General features: G+C 39.7%; 2 protein-coding genes across 2 annotated transcripts; one reads left to right on the forward strand and one right to left on the reverse strand.

Annotated features, from left to right (window-relative positions):
* Positions 1-1,225: 1,225 nt before the first annotated feature.
* On the forward strand, positions 1,226-5,885 carry nemp1 (nuclear envelope integral membrane protein 1). The gene is made up of 9 exons (XM_058051649.1): positions 1,226-1,392; positions 1,746-1,867; positions 2,318-2,534; positions 2,600-2,672; positions 2,773-2,866; positions 2,955-3,069; positions 3,179-3,404; positions 3,528-3,704; positions 5,288-5,885. Exons 1-9 carry the CDS (start codon positions 1,284-1,286, stop codon positions 5,460-5,462), a joined length of 1,308 nt encoding a protein of 435 aa, XP_057907632.1. The 5' UTR covers positions 1,226-1,283; the 3' UTR covers positions 5,463-5,885.
* A 2,410-nt stretch (positions 5,886-8,295) lies between these two features.
* Positions 8,296-11,591, reverse strand: ormdl2 (ORMDL sphingolipid biosynthesis regulator 2). Its single transcript, XM_058051526.1, has 4 exons — positions 11,361-11,591; positions 10,545-10,718; positions 10,288-10,439; positions 8,296-8,787 (listed from the first exon to the last, which is right to left on the reverse strand). Exons 2-4 carry the CDS (start codon positions 10,716-10,718, stop codon positions 8,652-8,654), a joined length of 462 nt encoding a protein of 153 aa, XP_057907509.1. The 5' UTR covers positions 11,361-11,591; the 3' UTR covers positions 8,296-8,651.
* Between the last annotated feature and the right edge of the window lie 3,211 nt (positions 11,592-14,802).

Genomic DNA, 14,802 nt, shown 5'->3' on the forward strand with positions numbered 1-14,802 from the left:
CCCTTGGTTAAAAGGAACACTGTGGGTTTTGGTCACTTGAATCCGCCACTAACTGATTCCTTGTCATTGTTAATATGTTGTTACAACTGAAATGACTACAATTATCAATTCATAATGTAATGATTTTCATTGTTTGCCCTTTGCTCTAACGGCGACGTTGTAAGGTTTTGGCAAAGTGAAGCAAGTCAGTTAAATGCACACGTTCAGGGTATAAACAAGCATCCCTCAGTGTTCTTTGTATGTCCCTTGTGATTTTGTAACATTTTTGGTGATTGTAAAATTTATTGCATACATGAGTTTTGTATAGATAGACAAATTAATGTCAGTTTTGCTCATGGCAAATAAGATCAGGTCATTTTCCCTCTGTAGTCAGAATTCCCATTATTATACACTATATCGATCCATCCAGTTTGTATACCTCTTGTCCTTATTAGTGCCACGGGAGCTGGAACCTATCCCAGCTCACGTTGGCCTATTCACACTCACATTCATGGACAATATAACCCAACATGCATGTTTTGAGAAAATGACAATTACAATTGTAATTACAATTGTACTGCTTGAATATGGTAATATGATAATCATCATAAATAATAATCTGTATAAATAGACATAACAGAAATCGCACATCTTGGTACACTGTTTGAGTTACTGACTCAATCTGTTCCAAAATTTAATTCCACACCCTGAAACGTTGTCAGTTTGTAGCATAGTTCTTGAGTAAAAGTGTTATGTTTAGTTTTTCTCTGAGGTCCTATTTCCCCTCTCTTGTTGAGAAAAAATAGTTTGACATTTTGGGTAGCAGGTCAGCATATTAAAAAATATTTAGATTATTTATACAACAAATTTATCAGCAAAAACTCAAACTATACCATCAGTGACACACAAAGCACTATTCATGAGCACTATTCATGTGACCATGAAGGAGCAAATATGAATATTTGCTGACTTCTTAACTTACTTCAAATGTGTGCTTTTATGCTCTCAATCACTTCAACGCATTTAATGAGCAGTTAATGTTATTGTGATCATTATTGTGAAACAGAATGAATTAAATTCGACTTTGGTATACAATGATGTAAGCTATACAAAAGGACGCCTCTTAGTCCCAAGTCCCAATAAAATGAAACGCTTCCGTTTATAAAACGCCATCAATAAAGTTTTATGATGGCAAAAAAAGGGAAAAAATTGAGTCCAATGCTCTGGTTGGCTGGATGTCTCAGACTCAACAGGAACAGGAAAGGGCGGGGCTAAACGGAAGAAAGGCGACTGTAGTTATCATCATGGCGGGATACATGAAAGAACGAAAGCATGTAATGTGTACAAGAGCCGAGTCCCTAATTTTTACGGTGCTGCTTTTTTGTTTACCTCAAACATCATCACAAGATACAGGTAACATGGGGTTGGGCGCTGTACTTTGGGGTTTAATTGTTTTCAAATTTGTATCATATCACAACAAGTGAATGGTCATGTTTTGCTAAGTTAACTTGTGTATGCGCCTGTACAGCAGTTAAAGCTATATATGTTGTATAAAATTGCCTTTTTAAGCAAACCGCACACTACTGACCTCTATAACAAGCCATATTTGCCTTTCAATGTAACATTTGGTACATTTGATCTTGTAATGAAATGATTTTCAATCTAGCTCACCCATATGTACGCATCAAATACTATGTGAATACGTTGAAAATAAGATGTTTGTGCCTTATCTGACAAATGTATATGAATGTCCTTACATAATCTAGGTAACAAGCCAGCAATAATCGATCTCAGGGATGGAGAGTCTTATGCAATGGCCGGCACCAACCTGTTCTGCTACACAAACACCATTGTACCAAACTGGAGGCAAACTTGGACAAGAATTCAGGTTTGTTATTTGCCATTTTAATGAACACAGGTAAATATTGATAGGCTGCATGGTGCACGAGTGCTGTTTTTCCCCAACCTTTTTGCGTTGTGGTTAGGTTAGCATGTCTGCCTTACAGTCAAGGAGAGTTGGAGGATGATTTCCTTGTGCTTGAATGGGTCAATAGTAATCTCAAAGACATGTAAGGTTAGTTTGAGACTCTAAGTTGTTAATTAAAGAAAACAACACACAAAAACCCAATTGTTTATAGGTCTGAATGGTTGTCTCTAATGGCGACCTCTCCAAAGTGTACCCCAAAGTCACCCTAATGAAGAGAAAATAGATGAATAAATGTTTTGCTTCACTTGGGGTATAGTTGTTGTATTGTAGTTTTATATTACACTACTCCAGCACCGGCAAATCTCATTAGTAGTTTGAGTCCATCCTAACAAAGTTTGTCCCTCCCTACAGGTCAGAGTTTGGAGTCTACAGGTGTTCAAGGTGGAAACCATAGGAGGTGAGGAAGAGCTGCAAGAGCTGGAGCGCTTCACTCTCTGGAGCTGGGTCCAGAGTATGTTGCGCGAAGGTCACAATGAAACCACGATAAACATCAACCTCTTCAGCACCAAGACATGTTTCAAGATTGAACCTACTGACAAGACCGAGTACACTGTGAAGTCGCTACGCAGTAAGTGGAAGTCAATTTGTTATCATTTGCTATTAGGCTAACAAAATATTTGTGTTTTCTTTCAGAGTTTGACATCTATTTATTTATTGTTTTCCTCGCTGGAGTGATGCTATTTGTCTTTGCTGACTCGCTTAGTAGGTAAATTACATTTTTCCACACTTTAAATGCATTAACGTTTTCAAGGCAATGTTGTCACTTTTTTTTTTTTTTTTTTTTTTTTTTTTTTTTTACACAATAGGAGCCAAATCTTCTTCTACTCTGCTGGCATGGGTACAGGAATGATTGCTTCTCTCATCATTGTATTTTTCTTACTGGCTCGGCTTTTGCCCAGGGTAATATAATAATAATAATAGAGTCGCTGGTAATATTAATACAAACATGTCAGTTTAAAAACAATATATTTTATTTGTGTTTTCACAGAAAAGCCCCTTTTATTTATTTGTTGTTGGCGGATGGTCATTCTCCGTGTACACCATCCAGCTTGTCTGTAGGAACCTCAACCTGATCCTTCAAGAACATTGGCATGCTGCTTTAGGTACAGACAAATCTAATACATGATATAAATAATGACAATTTTATCATGCATCCTGTCTTTATGCTTAGAGCAAGACTTTCTATAACACTAGTTTATTTCCACCCCCCAGGTTACGTGGGAGTGGTGGGCTTCATCAGTTTCGCTGTGTGTTACCGCTACGGCCCTCTGGTGGATGAAAAGAGCGTCAACATTCTGTCATGGACGCTGCAGCTGTTCGGCTTGCTCTTCATTTATCTAGGAATTCAAATCCAGCAAGTCGCATTCGCCGTTATTGTTGCAGCCCTGTTTGCTAAGAATCTGGAATACCCCATCAGAGTGGCAGTCCATGTAGTGAGGTGAGGCCGAACACAAGATGGCGCAAGAGAGCTTTCTGGATGTTCCCACTCAATGACACTCATTTATATTTTAGTCAATTTTTCTTTTGGAAGCCAGGACTAATTTGCATTGTCGTCCTGTAGGAAAATCCGGCACTATCTTCACTTGAAGCCGGAGAAGCGTCGCCTGCTGACGGAGGAAGAGTATCGCAAGCAAGGGGAAGAGGAGACTTTGCGTTCTCTGGAAGAGTTGCGGAAGTACTGCAACAGCCCGGAGTTCAGCCCCTGGAAGGCAGTCAGCAGGCTTCAGTCACCCAAGAGGTAGCTATTGTCATTTTTTTTCAATTTTCTTTCCAAGTGTTAATTAGATTATTTATTTGTTTATAAGTCAAGGCAGGCTTATTTATAGACCACAATTTGTTCACAAGGTGCTTTACAGAAAAGAAGATTGAATAATTAATTAATTCCATAAAATTCCATAAAACCTAAAAGTAATACAGTAAACCTCGGATATATCGGATTCAATTGTTCCCATATAAGTTTTGTCCGATATAAGCGAAATCTGTTATATGCGTATAACGGAAAATGTCCGTTTTACGCATATATCGGATTTATATCCGGTATATGCGTAAATCGGATTTTATCCGTTATAAAAAGGCACTTCCTTGACTATGTTTCCAATGTACCTGGACGCGCAGGCAACGCTGCAAACGCTGCAAATGACGTCGTATAGCGGCCTGTCACGATTCGGCGAATCGGAGCGCCACGATGCGGCCATCTGATATATGCGAGGGAAATTTAATGGAAATGCATTGGAACGGGACTGGAGATTTTGTCCGAAATAGGCGAAATCCGTTATAAAAAATCCGATATATGCAATGAATTTTTATTGGAAATGCATTACAGAAAAATCGGTTCTTTTTTATCTGTCCGTTGTGAGCAAATTTCCGATATATCCGAGTCCGATATATCCGAGGTTTACTGTACTATGCACAGTTGAATCAGAGTTTTTTTCAACCTGGATTTCAGCATGAAAATGAAATGCAGGAGATGGTGCATAGAGATGACTAACATATTAAAAAGATCCATACACAAGCGGGGCTGTTTTAAAGTCTACTCTCTGAGTGACGGTAAGCCAGTGCAGAGACCCGAGTACTGGACTAATATGGTACATACGTATTTCCTGGTTCTAGTCAGGACTCGAGAAGCAGCATTGTACACTGCAGCTGTTTCACAGCTCGTTAGATTAGTGTAGCCTGCTGGAGTAAAAGGTATGGCTTAGTCTCTTACGTCTGTCATAGTCACTATTTGTTTGATTTTGGCAATGTTTTAGTTGGTAAAAATGTTATTGATGTTATTGATTTAATGTGGCGGTCAAAGGTTAAAGGCGTGAGTCCATTTTTACTCCTAGGTTTTTAACTTGATTAGGCTTTAAGGAGAGACTCTTTGTTTAATTTTGTCTTAAGTTTTGTTGGAGAAAATCATTTTGCATCCACACACTGATGCAGCGACAAAGTAATTCTCGAGCACCGCGTTCACCTGCTATCACAGCTAGGAGACCAGGGTTCAATTCCACCCTCGGCCATCTCTCTGTGTGGAGTTTGCATGTTCTCCCCCGTGCATGCGTGGGTTTTCTCCGGGTACTCCGGTTTCCTCCCACATTCCAAAAACATGCTAGGTTAATTAGCGACTCCAAATTGTCCATAGGTATGAATGTGAGTGTGAATGGTTGTTTGTCTATATGTGCCCTGTGATTGGCTGGCGACCAGTCCAGGGTTTACCCGGCCTCTCACCAGAAGACAGCTAGGATAGGCTCAAGCACCACCGCGACCCTCGTGAGGAAAAGCGGTAGAAAATGGATGAATGAATGTCTTGATAAACTTACGTCATCTTTTTATCCACAGATTTGCTGATTTCATCGAGGGATCATCTCACTTGATGGCTAATGAGGTTTCCGTTCATGCTCAGGAATATGGCTGCAGAGATTTTTGGGTGGACGACTTTTTTGACACGGATGACGAAGATGAAGACCCATCTAGCCTCTTCCAAAACCATGGTGCAGCAACGCTTATGCCTTAAAAAAAAAAAAAAGTGAACCTTGAATTTCTATCTTTTGGGATATTGATGGCACCCTGCGGCTTCAACACTAACGCTCAGACCAGTTGAGCCACTGGGTTGTAGAAGAAGTTGTAGACCATTACAGACTCAAGGATGGTTATTTTTTATTAAGATTATATATTTTTTTCCACAATGTACAGTAGCAGGATAACCTCACGTAAGGGTCCTTAAGAATGAGGTCAAACTATGAATGCGGGACACAGTTTACGGTAGCGAAAACACATTTTGTTACAGTACTGTACATGACTGTAGTATACTGTAGTTAGATCTGATAAAGTTTCATGTTTATTTTGAAACGGTGTGATTGTATTCTCTTGGTGCAAGCCTTTTTTTCCCTCACTGTATTTTCTATTCAAGTATAATAATAAAAATATGGAAATGTAATACCGTTAAATTTTTAGGACTTCATAAAAGATATTTTAAGCACTAAAGAAAACAGCAAAGTTGGAGACATTTTTGCTTGACCAAATCGCATATTAAAGCTTTCAGTCCATAGTTTTGAAACTAAAACATTCAGGAAATGCCATGTGTGGATGTCAGAGTTTTGAATGACATGCTTTACATTTTTGTCTGTTATCTGGAATCAGTATGAGGCTCTACTTTGTAAAATCCCCAGTCCTTTTTAGAATGACTTTTCAACCTCTGTCATCGTCAAATCTAATGTCCGAATCCATTTTCAAATCATTAAAATGGACACATTTCATGTGTGCTCATCTGAAAAATGTATTGGTATATTCCATCCATCCATTTTCTGTACCGCTTATCCTCACTAGGCTTATGTGTGTGTGTGTGGGGGGTGCTGGAGCCTATCCCAGCTGTCTTCAGGTGAGAGGCGGGGTACACTTTGGACCGGTCACCAGCCAATCACAGGGCACATATAGACAAACAACCATTCACACTCACATTCATACCTATGGACAATTTGGAGTCACCAATTAACCTAGCATGTTTTTGGAATGTGGGAGGAAACGGGGAGAACATGCAAACTCCACACAGGGTGGAATTGAACCCTGGTCTCCTAGCTGTGAGGTCTGTGCGCTAACCACTCGACCACCGTGCCACCCCTTTGACACCAATGTGACTCAAACTGTATTCTGTAAACTCCACACAACTAAACTTAAACTAAACAAACTAAATTGATATATACATAATGATGATACATAATAATAACATATGATAAAGATACACATAATAAAGATGATTGAAAGATTGCTCGTCACAGTTTATTCATTCATTCATTTTCTACCGCTTTTCCTCGCGGGGGGTGCCGGAGCCTATCTCAGCTGTCTTCGGGCGAGATGCGGTGTACACCCTGGACTGGTGGCCAGCCAATCACAGGGCACATATAGACAAACAACCATTCACACTCACATTCATACCTATGGACAATTTGGAGTCGCCAATTAACCTAGCATGTTTTTGGAATGTGGGAGGAAACCGGAGTACCCGGAAAAAAACCCACGCATGCACCGGGAGAACATGCAAACTCCACACAGAGATACCCAAGTGGGGAATCAAACCCGGGTCTCTTAGTCTTAGTATAAGCATAAATAACAGAACATGCAAATCGAACGCAGGTCTTCCTGATCCCCTGACAGTGTAGTCAACATGCTAACCACTTAGGTCATTTTGACCTGGTGTCCTTGGGATTCTCCTGTTGTGACTCGGTCCAATGCCTTTGATTCCGCTCGTCACTAATGCTGATCGAGCAAATGAAATCTACAAGTGTTTCCCCAGCTCAAAGCGGCTTGCACAACAGCGTAATCGCATTCATGTGGTTTATTTCCTATGAGATAGTCCTACGCAACACAACATCACAGCAAGTAACCCTGTTGCGACGTAAATGCAAATTAGAAAAATAATCTCCCTTGATGACTAATGTGTTATGGGTGTCCCATAATCTCATAAATCTCTGAATTAACTTGTACATGAGCCGGTTTATGTTTTACTATGTAGTGAGCAAAACTAATGTCAGCTCAGCTACATAAAGTCGTGGAAAAAATTAGATTAGACCAGCCTTGTTTCTCAAGTTCCTGTTCATTTTAGTGGCTGGTACCACTACAAGTATGTGACCTGAAGAATACTTTTTTTTTGCAGTAAAATGCCTAATTCTTATTGATAAAAAAACAACAACAAAACAATGGAAATTGCTATGTACCAAATAAGCATATGGATATGTAGTGACTGTAGTGATGTGAATCTCAGCACTGAGGAATCCGTAGTGTTTCCAAACACACCATTTAAACGTTGCGAGGGGGGTTAAATATAAAAACTTCCTCGCTGCTGCTGCTACAAAACACGAAATAATGATGGTGCCTTAATTGCACCTGGGTATCAGCGTATGAGGTGAAGTTGAACATTAATAAACCGGCGCGTGCATCGGATTTTACCGATACCCACAAACGCATCGCGGTGAATCTAGAATTCACCCGCCAATTGCATCCATACCCAGTGAATGAGCCGATGCACTCGCATCGCGCGCATGCGCAGCGATTATATCCATTAATATCGATTATTTTAGCCTTAAAAGTGACTCATTGTATAGAATTAATGGCAAAGACACATCACTGAAAATCATATCAAAGCAAACATTTATTGTAGACATGTAAAAATGCAAGGAAGTAATTTACATAATAGCCACTAGCATACAGTTCATAGACCTGCTGCCAGTGCTGGTTGTGTCTGACATTTAGTCCCAAACATCATGTTCCTATCTTGTGGGAATAATGTTATTATGAAATATTTACAAGATTACACACAGGTAAAGTAATACCAGCTTTCAAGATAAATCATCAAATGCGGAATAGATCATTTTAATATAATAAAGATGCTTACAACAGAGTGCATTTTGTAAAGAAACTAAGGCAGTGTGTGATATTTTTGGAGTACATGTTTAATGGCTAGACTTCTATTCCAAAGCAGTGGAAGTTAAACATGTTTCTCCTTCCACAGCAATTAGAAAATGAAAATATACATATTTTTACTAAACACCAGCTGACCTGTGCTCATTTCACAGACAACAGAAACAACAATTCCATACATTGCTTCCCAGACACAGCACAGAAGAATCGGACAGACGTAAAAGAGTAAAGCGAAGACGGACAACAAAAAAAAAAGTCCAGTGTTTGCAGTGTTTAACTTCCAGTGTTGTCAGTATTTGTTGATTCCAAATATCCGCACTCCATGGAACAGAGGCAACTTTGGCAGGAGAACACTGAGGAGGGAGCAGGTGTTAACTAAGAAATGAGTACGGTCGTACTTTGTGTAGAAACTGGCAAGAATATACCTGCAAGGACAAAGACATCATATAAGTACCATAGAAATTCAACATTAATGATATAGTAACATATATACAAATATACTGTTGATTTATTAGAAAATTGTGTATTCTGAAACCTTCTATACAATGTACATAATGTAAATAGTGTATATTTTGGAGTCTGTACAACAATGTTCAAACATTGCTCCCTTATTATATCGCAGTTTGACAATCATAATTCAAGCAAATTGCCAGTATTTTTGCCCAAATTACGAATTTTCAATCGCAAAAATGGTTACATGAAGTAAAATACAAATATAAGCATTAAGAATTACATTGTGAATGTAGTATTCTACATTGTCAGTATTTGTTCTTTGAAACAAGCGCCAGACTTGATCGCCAGAACAACAGGTTTTCATTGCAGGTATAAATCATCTCATAACAGTCACAATGATAATAATGATTATAATAATAATAACAGGCTACTGTTGCAGCCATAGCGCATAATAAGCCAAAACGCCACTTTGAACCGCTGACGTCACTTCCTGTCCGACACCCATTCTGCTCCCCTACAATGGGTAAACAGTCTTCATTCATTCATTCATTTTCTACCACTTGTCCTCATGAGGGTCGCAGGGGTGCTGGAGCCTATCCCAGCTGTCTTCGGGCAAGAGGCGGGGTACACCCTGGACTGGTCGCCAGCCAATCACAGGGCACATTTAGACAAACAACCATTCACACTCACATTCATACCTATGGACAATTTGGAGTCGCCAATTAACCTAGCATGTTTTTGGAATGTGGGAGGAAACCGGAGTACCCGGAGAAAACCCACGCATGCACGGGGAGAACATGCAAACTCCACACAGAGATGGCCGAGGGTGGAATTGAACCCTGGTCTCCTAGCTGTGAGGTCTGCGCACAAACCACTTGGCCGCCGTGCCGCCCGGGTAAACGGTCTTAAATGTCTTATTTTCTTGGATTATATATATTTTATGGGGGTTGTCGAGGGTTCTAAAGATGTTAAAAAAAGATTGTAAACAGGTTTTCTATGCCAGAATAACCAAAATGTTCAATTTCTAAAAAAAAGCAATCTTAAAAAGCAAAAATATTAGTACTATGTCGTGGATGAAATCACACTTGATGCTGCAGTTTTACATATTTTTTTTTCCAACCATTAATGCTTTTTTTTATTATTATTACTGGTTAGTGGGCTGCATGCTGGCCTCACAGTCTGGAGATCAAGTGTTTGAATCTATGTTTGGCCATCTCTGTGTGGAGTCTGCAAGTTCTACATGTGTGCATGTTTTTTCCTCGAGTGCTCCAGCTTCCTCCCTGGAGACTCTAAACTCTCCAAAAGTGTGAAACCCGCGGTTTCAGAGCCGCCATGAAAAGCTGTGTTAAAAGAGGGACACTACTGTAGTATAAGCAAACCTGGCATTAGACTCAACAGACTTCACAGTATACCCATCAGTTCCTGGTCAGGCATTACTGATGTAAAAGAACACGTGTAGAATTACTACTTACAGAACAATTGGTGAGATGGTGAGGAATTTGCGGGAAGCTGTGAACTGGACGCCGTAATCCATCTGTTCCCAGTGTGTGAGCAGACGAGCTTTGCCTTGATCAGGTGTCTCGAAGGGTGTGCCCTTTACCGTGTGCAGGAACAGGTACATCACCTGCACAGGTTTAAAAAAAAAAAACACACACATACAGTATGTGATAATTGTAATGTAATACAACTCATACGGTCAAAAAACTGCAGTACATGCTTCAAAACTAACCAGGTTGTGGATGACATTGGTCAACGTCCACACAAGCGGCACGGTGAAAAAGGGAATGCTTAGCAGGATGATGTGCAGCACCACGGTCAGCAGAAGGTAAGCCAGCCAGATACCTCGACTGTTCATCACCTGTGTGTTGGGGTTGACCTCGCTGTGAGCCACGCCCACATTCATCTTGGACAGAATGAGACACAATTTAGAATGCACACAAAGTCATGTGACCAATCCACTGAAGGTAAACTACAATTCAAAAGTTTGTTACATATACACATCCAAATGAACACATCCATAGCTCAAATCATATTAGTTTATAACTGTGTATGTATGAAATATGAAATATATTAAATATGTATCAGATAGTGCTGCTGCGGCACATCAGTTTCCCTCAAGAGTTTAACAAAACTACAATCTATCCACCTATGTTGACATTCCGTAGCACTAAGCGACAAATGAATGACGCCGCCCGCCGGAGCTCTGCTGTGTGTTTAAACAGGTCCTCCTCTACAGAGGACCGAAAAAGCCCAAACTAAACACTATGCACGTTAAAAACTAACAATGGAAATGAAGATCTCAATATCAAAATCATGTAAATGTCACCCATAAGAAAGTGTCGTCTCGTTCTGAACGCGATAGATGATATGCTAGCTAGCTAACGTTTGCAACTTGCTTGTACAACGCTTGCTAGGTCACAAATTATCTTATGGTAAAAAAACGAGTGGTCGGTAATAACAGCACAGGATAAACTTCTACTGCCTTTTCATTGTACAAAAACGCATAGTCAACTCTATTATAGAATTATTGAGTTCAAAACAATACCTTCGCGTGTTGTCGATGCTGACCAGGAAATAACTAGTTTTCGGTTAACTCCCGCCCTCTTGGGCTGTCCCTTTACGTCTGTCAAACAGCAGCACAGGTCCTAATAAAGTTTCAGATGAAGCATCATCTCACCACCTCTCACTAAAAGGCTATTGTAGTGTCTGTTGGGGCCCTTCAACACAGCGTTCATTAGCAAACATAAAAGCTGGACAGCCCTCGGTGGCCCCCAACTGGGCTGGGACCCCAAGCAGGACCCGTGCCTTTCAGCCAAAGTCAGTTGAGATTGGGATATAGTGAGTCGGTTCTTTTGGCCCGGATCACTGAAAAGAGTCGGTTATTTTGCCTCCCCAGTGGCTCCTCAGAGTTTTTTGGGGTTTAATTGCGTGTAGTGTGGAAAATGAATTACTAATGTAGAAAAATACACAATATTAAATGTTTGAATTGATTTATTTCAATGTATGTATGTATGTATGTATGATTTATTTCAATGTATGTATGTATGTATGTATGTATGTATGTATGTATGTATGATTTATTTCAATGTATGTATGTATGTATGTACGTACATACGGATGTATGTATGTATGTATGTATGTATTTAAACAGGGAACACCACATATTAATGAACATTTTTACAAATGTAAATATGCCAGATTATAACCTTGGGCTAATTTCTATCTGCAGACCACCTGGCAGGTTGATGGCAAGGTATACATACAAGACACTATGCAGACTAAACACAGTAGGACAAACCCAAGGACAGTAGACAAGTATTAAAAAAAGACACATACGTACATATTGCACCATATTGCACATCCTCACATCACACAAAGTCCATCAAGCATTTAGCAAATGCAACTTCTATTGCTCCAACCCTTATTGCACAGATTTATATTACGCAGACCCAGTTCATATTGCACAAATCCCTATTGCACTGAATATTATTGCGTCAGTTTACAGTGCATCCGGAAAGTATTCACAGCGCTTCACTTCTCTATCTATTGCTGCTTTCATTTTTCCTTCTATCCTGACTAGTCTGCCAGTTCCTTGCTGCTGAAAAACATCCCCACAGCATGATGCTGCCACCACCATGCTTCACTGTAGGGATGGTATTGGCCTGGTGATGAGCAGTGCCTGGTTTCCTCCAAACATGGCGCCTGGCATTCACACCAAAGAGTTCAATCTTTGTCTCATCAGACCAGAGAATTTTGTTTCTCATGGTCTGAGAGTCATTCAGGTGCTTTTTGGCAAATTCCAGACGGGCTGCCATGTTCCTTTTACTAAGGAGTGGCTTTCGTCTGGCCACTCTACCATACAGGCCTGATTGGTGGATTCCTGCAGAGATGGTTGTCCTTCTGGAAGGCTCTCCTCTCTCCACAGAGGAACGCTGGAGCTCTGACAGAGTGACCATCGGGGCCTTGGTCACCTCCCTGACTAAGGCCCTTCTTCCCCGATCGCTCAGTTTAGAAGGCCGGCCAGCTCTAGGAAGAGTCCTGGTGGTTCCAAACGTCTTCCATTTACGAATAATGGAGGCCACTGTGCTCATTGGGACCTTCAAAGCAGCAGAAATTTTTCTGTATCCTTCCCCAGATTTGTGCCTCAAGACAATCCTGTCTCGCAGGTCTACAGACAGTTCTTTTGACTTCATGCTTGGTGTTTGTGCTCTGACAAGCACAGTCAACTGTGGGACCTTATATAGACAGGTGTGTGCCTTTCCAAATCATGTCCAATCAACTGAATTTACTGCAGGTGGACTCCAATTAAGCTGTAGAAAGATCTCAAGGATGATCAGTGGAAAAAAGATGCACCTGAGCTCAATTTTGAGCTTCATGGCAAAGGCTGTGAATACTTATGTAAATGTGATTTCTTAGTTTTCTATTTTTAATAAATTCAAAAAAAGTAAAAAAAAAAAAAACTTTTTCACATTGTCATAATGGAGTATTTTGTGTAGAATTTTGAGGTAAGAGATTAAATTAATACAATTTGGAATGAGGCTGTAACATGACAAAATGTGGAAAAAGTGAAGCGCTGTGAATACTTTCCGGATGCACTGTATGTTGAAAGAGGATGACTATGAAATGAACAATAAGAACACATCAGCAGGAATCCTACTCTAGTTGTAAAAGTTTGAATGAAGTCCAACAAGTAACAAACTTCCCTACTGAGCCACAATGTGGTTTGTTCACTGTGAGCTCATGGATACTTCCCTGTTAAACTTTCCTTCTTTCAAACCAATAAACATTCCGCCTTTGTTTGAATTGAAATACTACTGTACTAACATTGCATCATGAGCGTGTGAAGTAACTCAAATAAACAAATCTGCTACGATGGACACGCCAGACAGGAAGCTTGTAAGAAGTTGTGGGTCTCTGAAGAGCAGAAATCTTTTGGGAAAATACACTTTTCTTTTGTCAGAACGTACAATTAAGGTCAATTAAGGTTATTCACAACATGGCCACATTTTGACCTTAAGTCAGGGGTCTCGAACTCAATTTACTTCGGGCCACTGGAACTAGGGTCTGGGCGAGAAAAAACAAAAAAAAACCACATTTATTAAAAACAAAAAAATTACAAAAACTTCGCTTTGGTTCCAATTTTCTACATGAAAAGCTCTGATAAAACAATCCACTGTTCTCAAATATCTTACTTTTTATTTTTCTACACAAAATAAGATGAAAAATAAATAAACAAATCAAGAATAAAGAAAATCAATCAATCAGTAATAAATAAAAAAATATAATAATAATAATAATAAAACGGCAAATAATAAAAACTTAAGAAACCACATATAGTTGGTGGGTAGACAAATTATTTTTTCAGATTAAAATGAACAAAGCATTATTAGAGCCCTGTAGACATGACAAAACACGACTATAGTCACATTTATACTTTTTTTATTTACAACATATTGCGCAACTGCAGGGTCTTGAGACACATGCTAACTCGCAAACTAGAGAGCTAGCGACCTAAACGGTAGCCTCCAAGTTATTTCCTTTAAACTTAAATAGCCAAAAACTTACCACTTCCACACGGATAGGGAGGATAACTATTAACAGTTATTTAACCTTTAACATGAACATTAATCAAACGTAATAATTTTTTCTGGGTACATGATACCATACAGCATCCATATCAAACTTGCGCGGGCCGCACTAACATTAAACTTTCATATCAAGGCGGGGGTCTCAAACTAGTGTCCTGCGGGCCACACTTGGCCCGCGGGCTGCGTGTTTGAGACCCCTGCCTTAAGCGTTTCTTTTTGTATTGTTTGATGAGCATCTTTTGTCAGGAATTAACACGAGAAAGTAAAGAGTAAAGACTTTGAGAAGTTGTGAGAAAAATATTTACCATTTTGTTTATTTTTTTGCATTTTGAAAATGATTCATATCCCTAACAACCAACTCATAAGACAAGACGATGCATGAGAATGGATCCACAAGGG

Source organism: Doryrhamphus excisus, chromosome 16 (assembly GCF_030265055.1).
Source record: "Doryrhamphus excisus isolate RoL2022-K1 chromosome 16, RoL_Dexc_1.0, whole genome shotgun sequence".
In the NCBI taxonomy this organism is placed as follows: Eukaryota; Metazoa; Chordata; class Actinopteri; order Syngnathiformes; family Syngnathidae; genus Doryrhamphus; species Doryrhamphus excisus.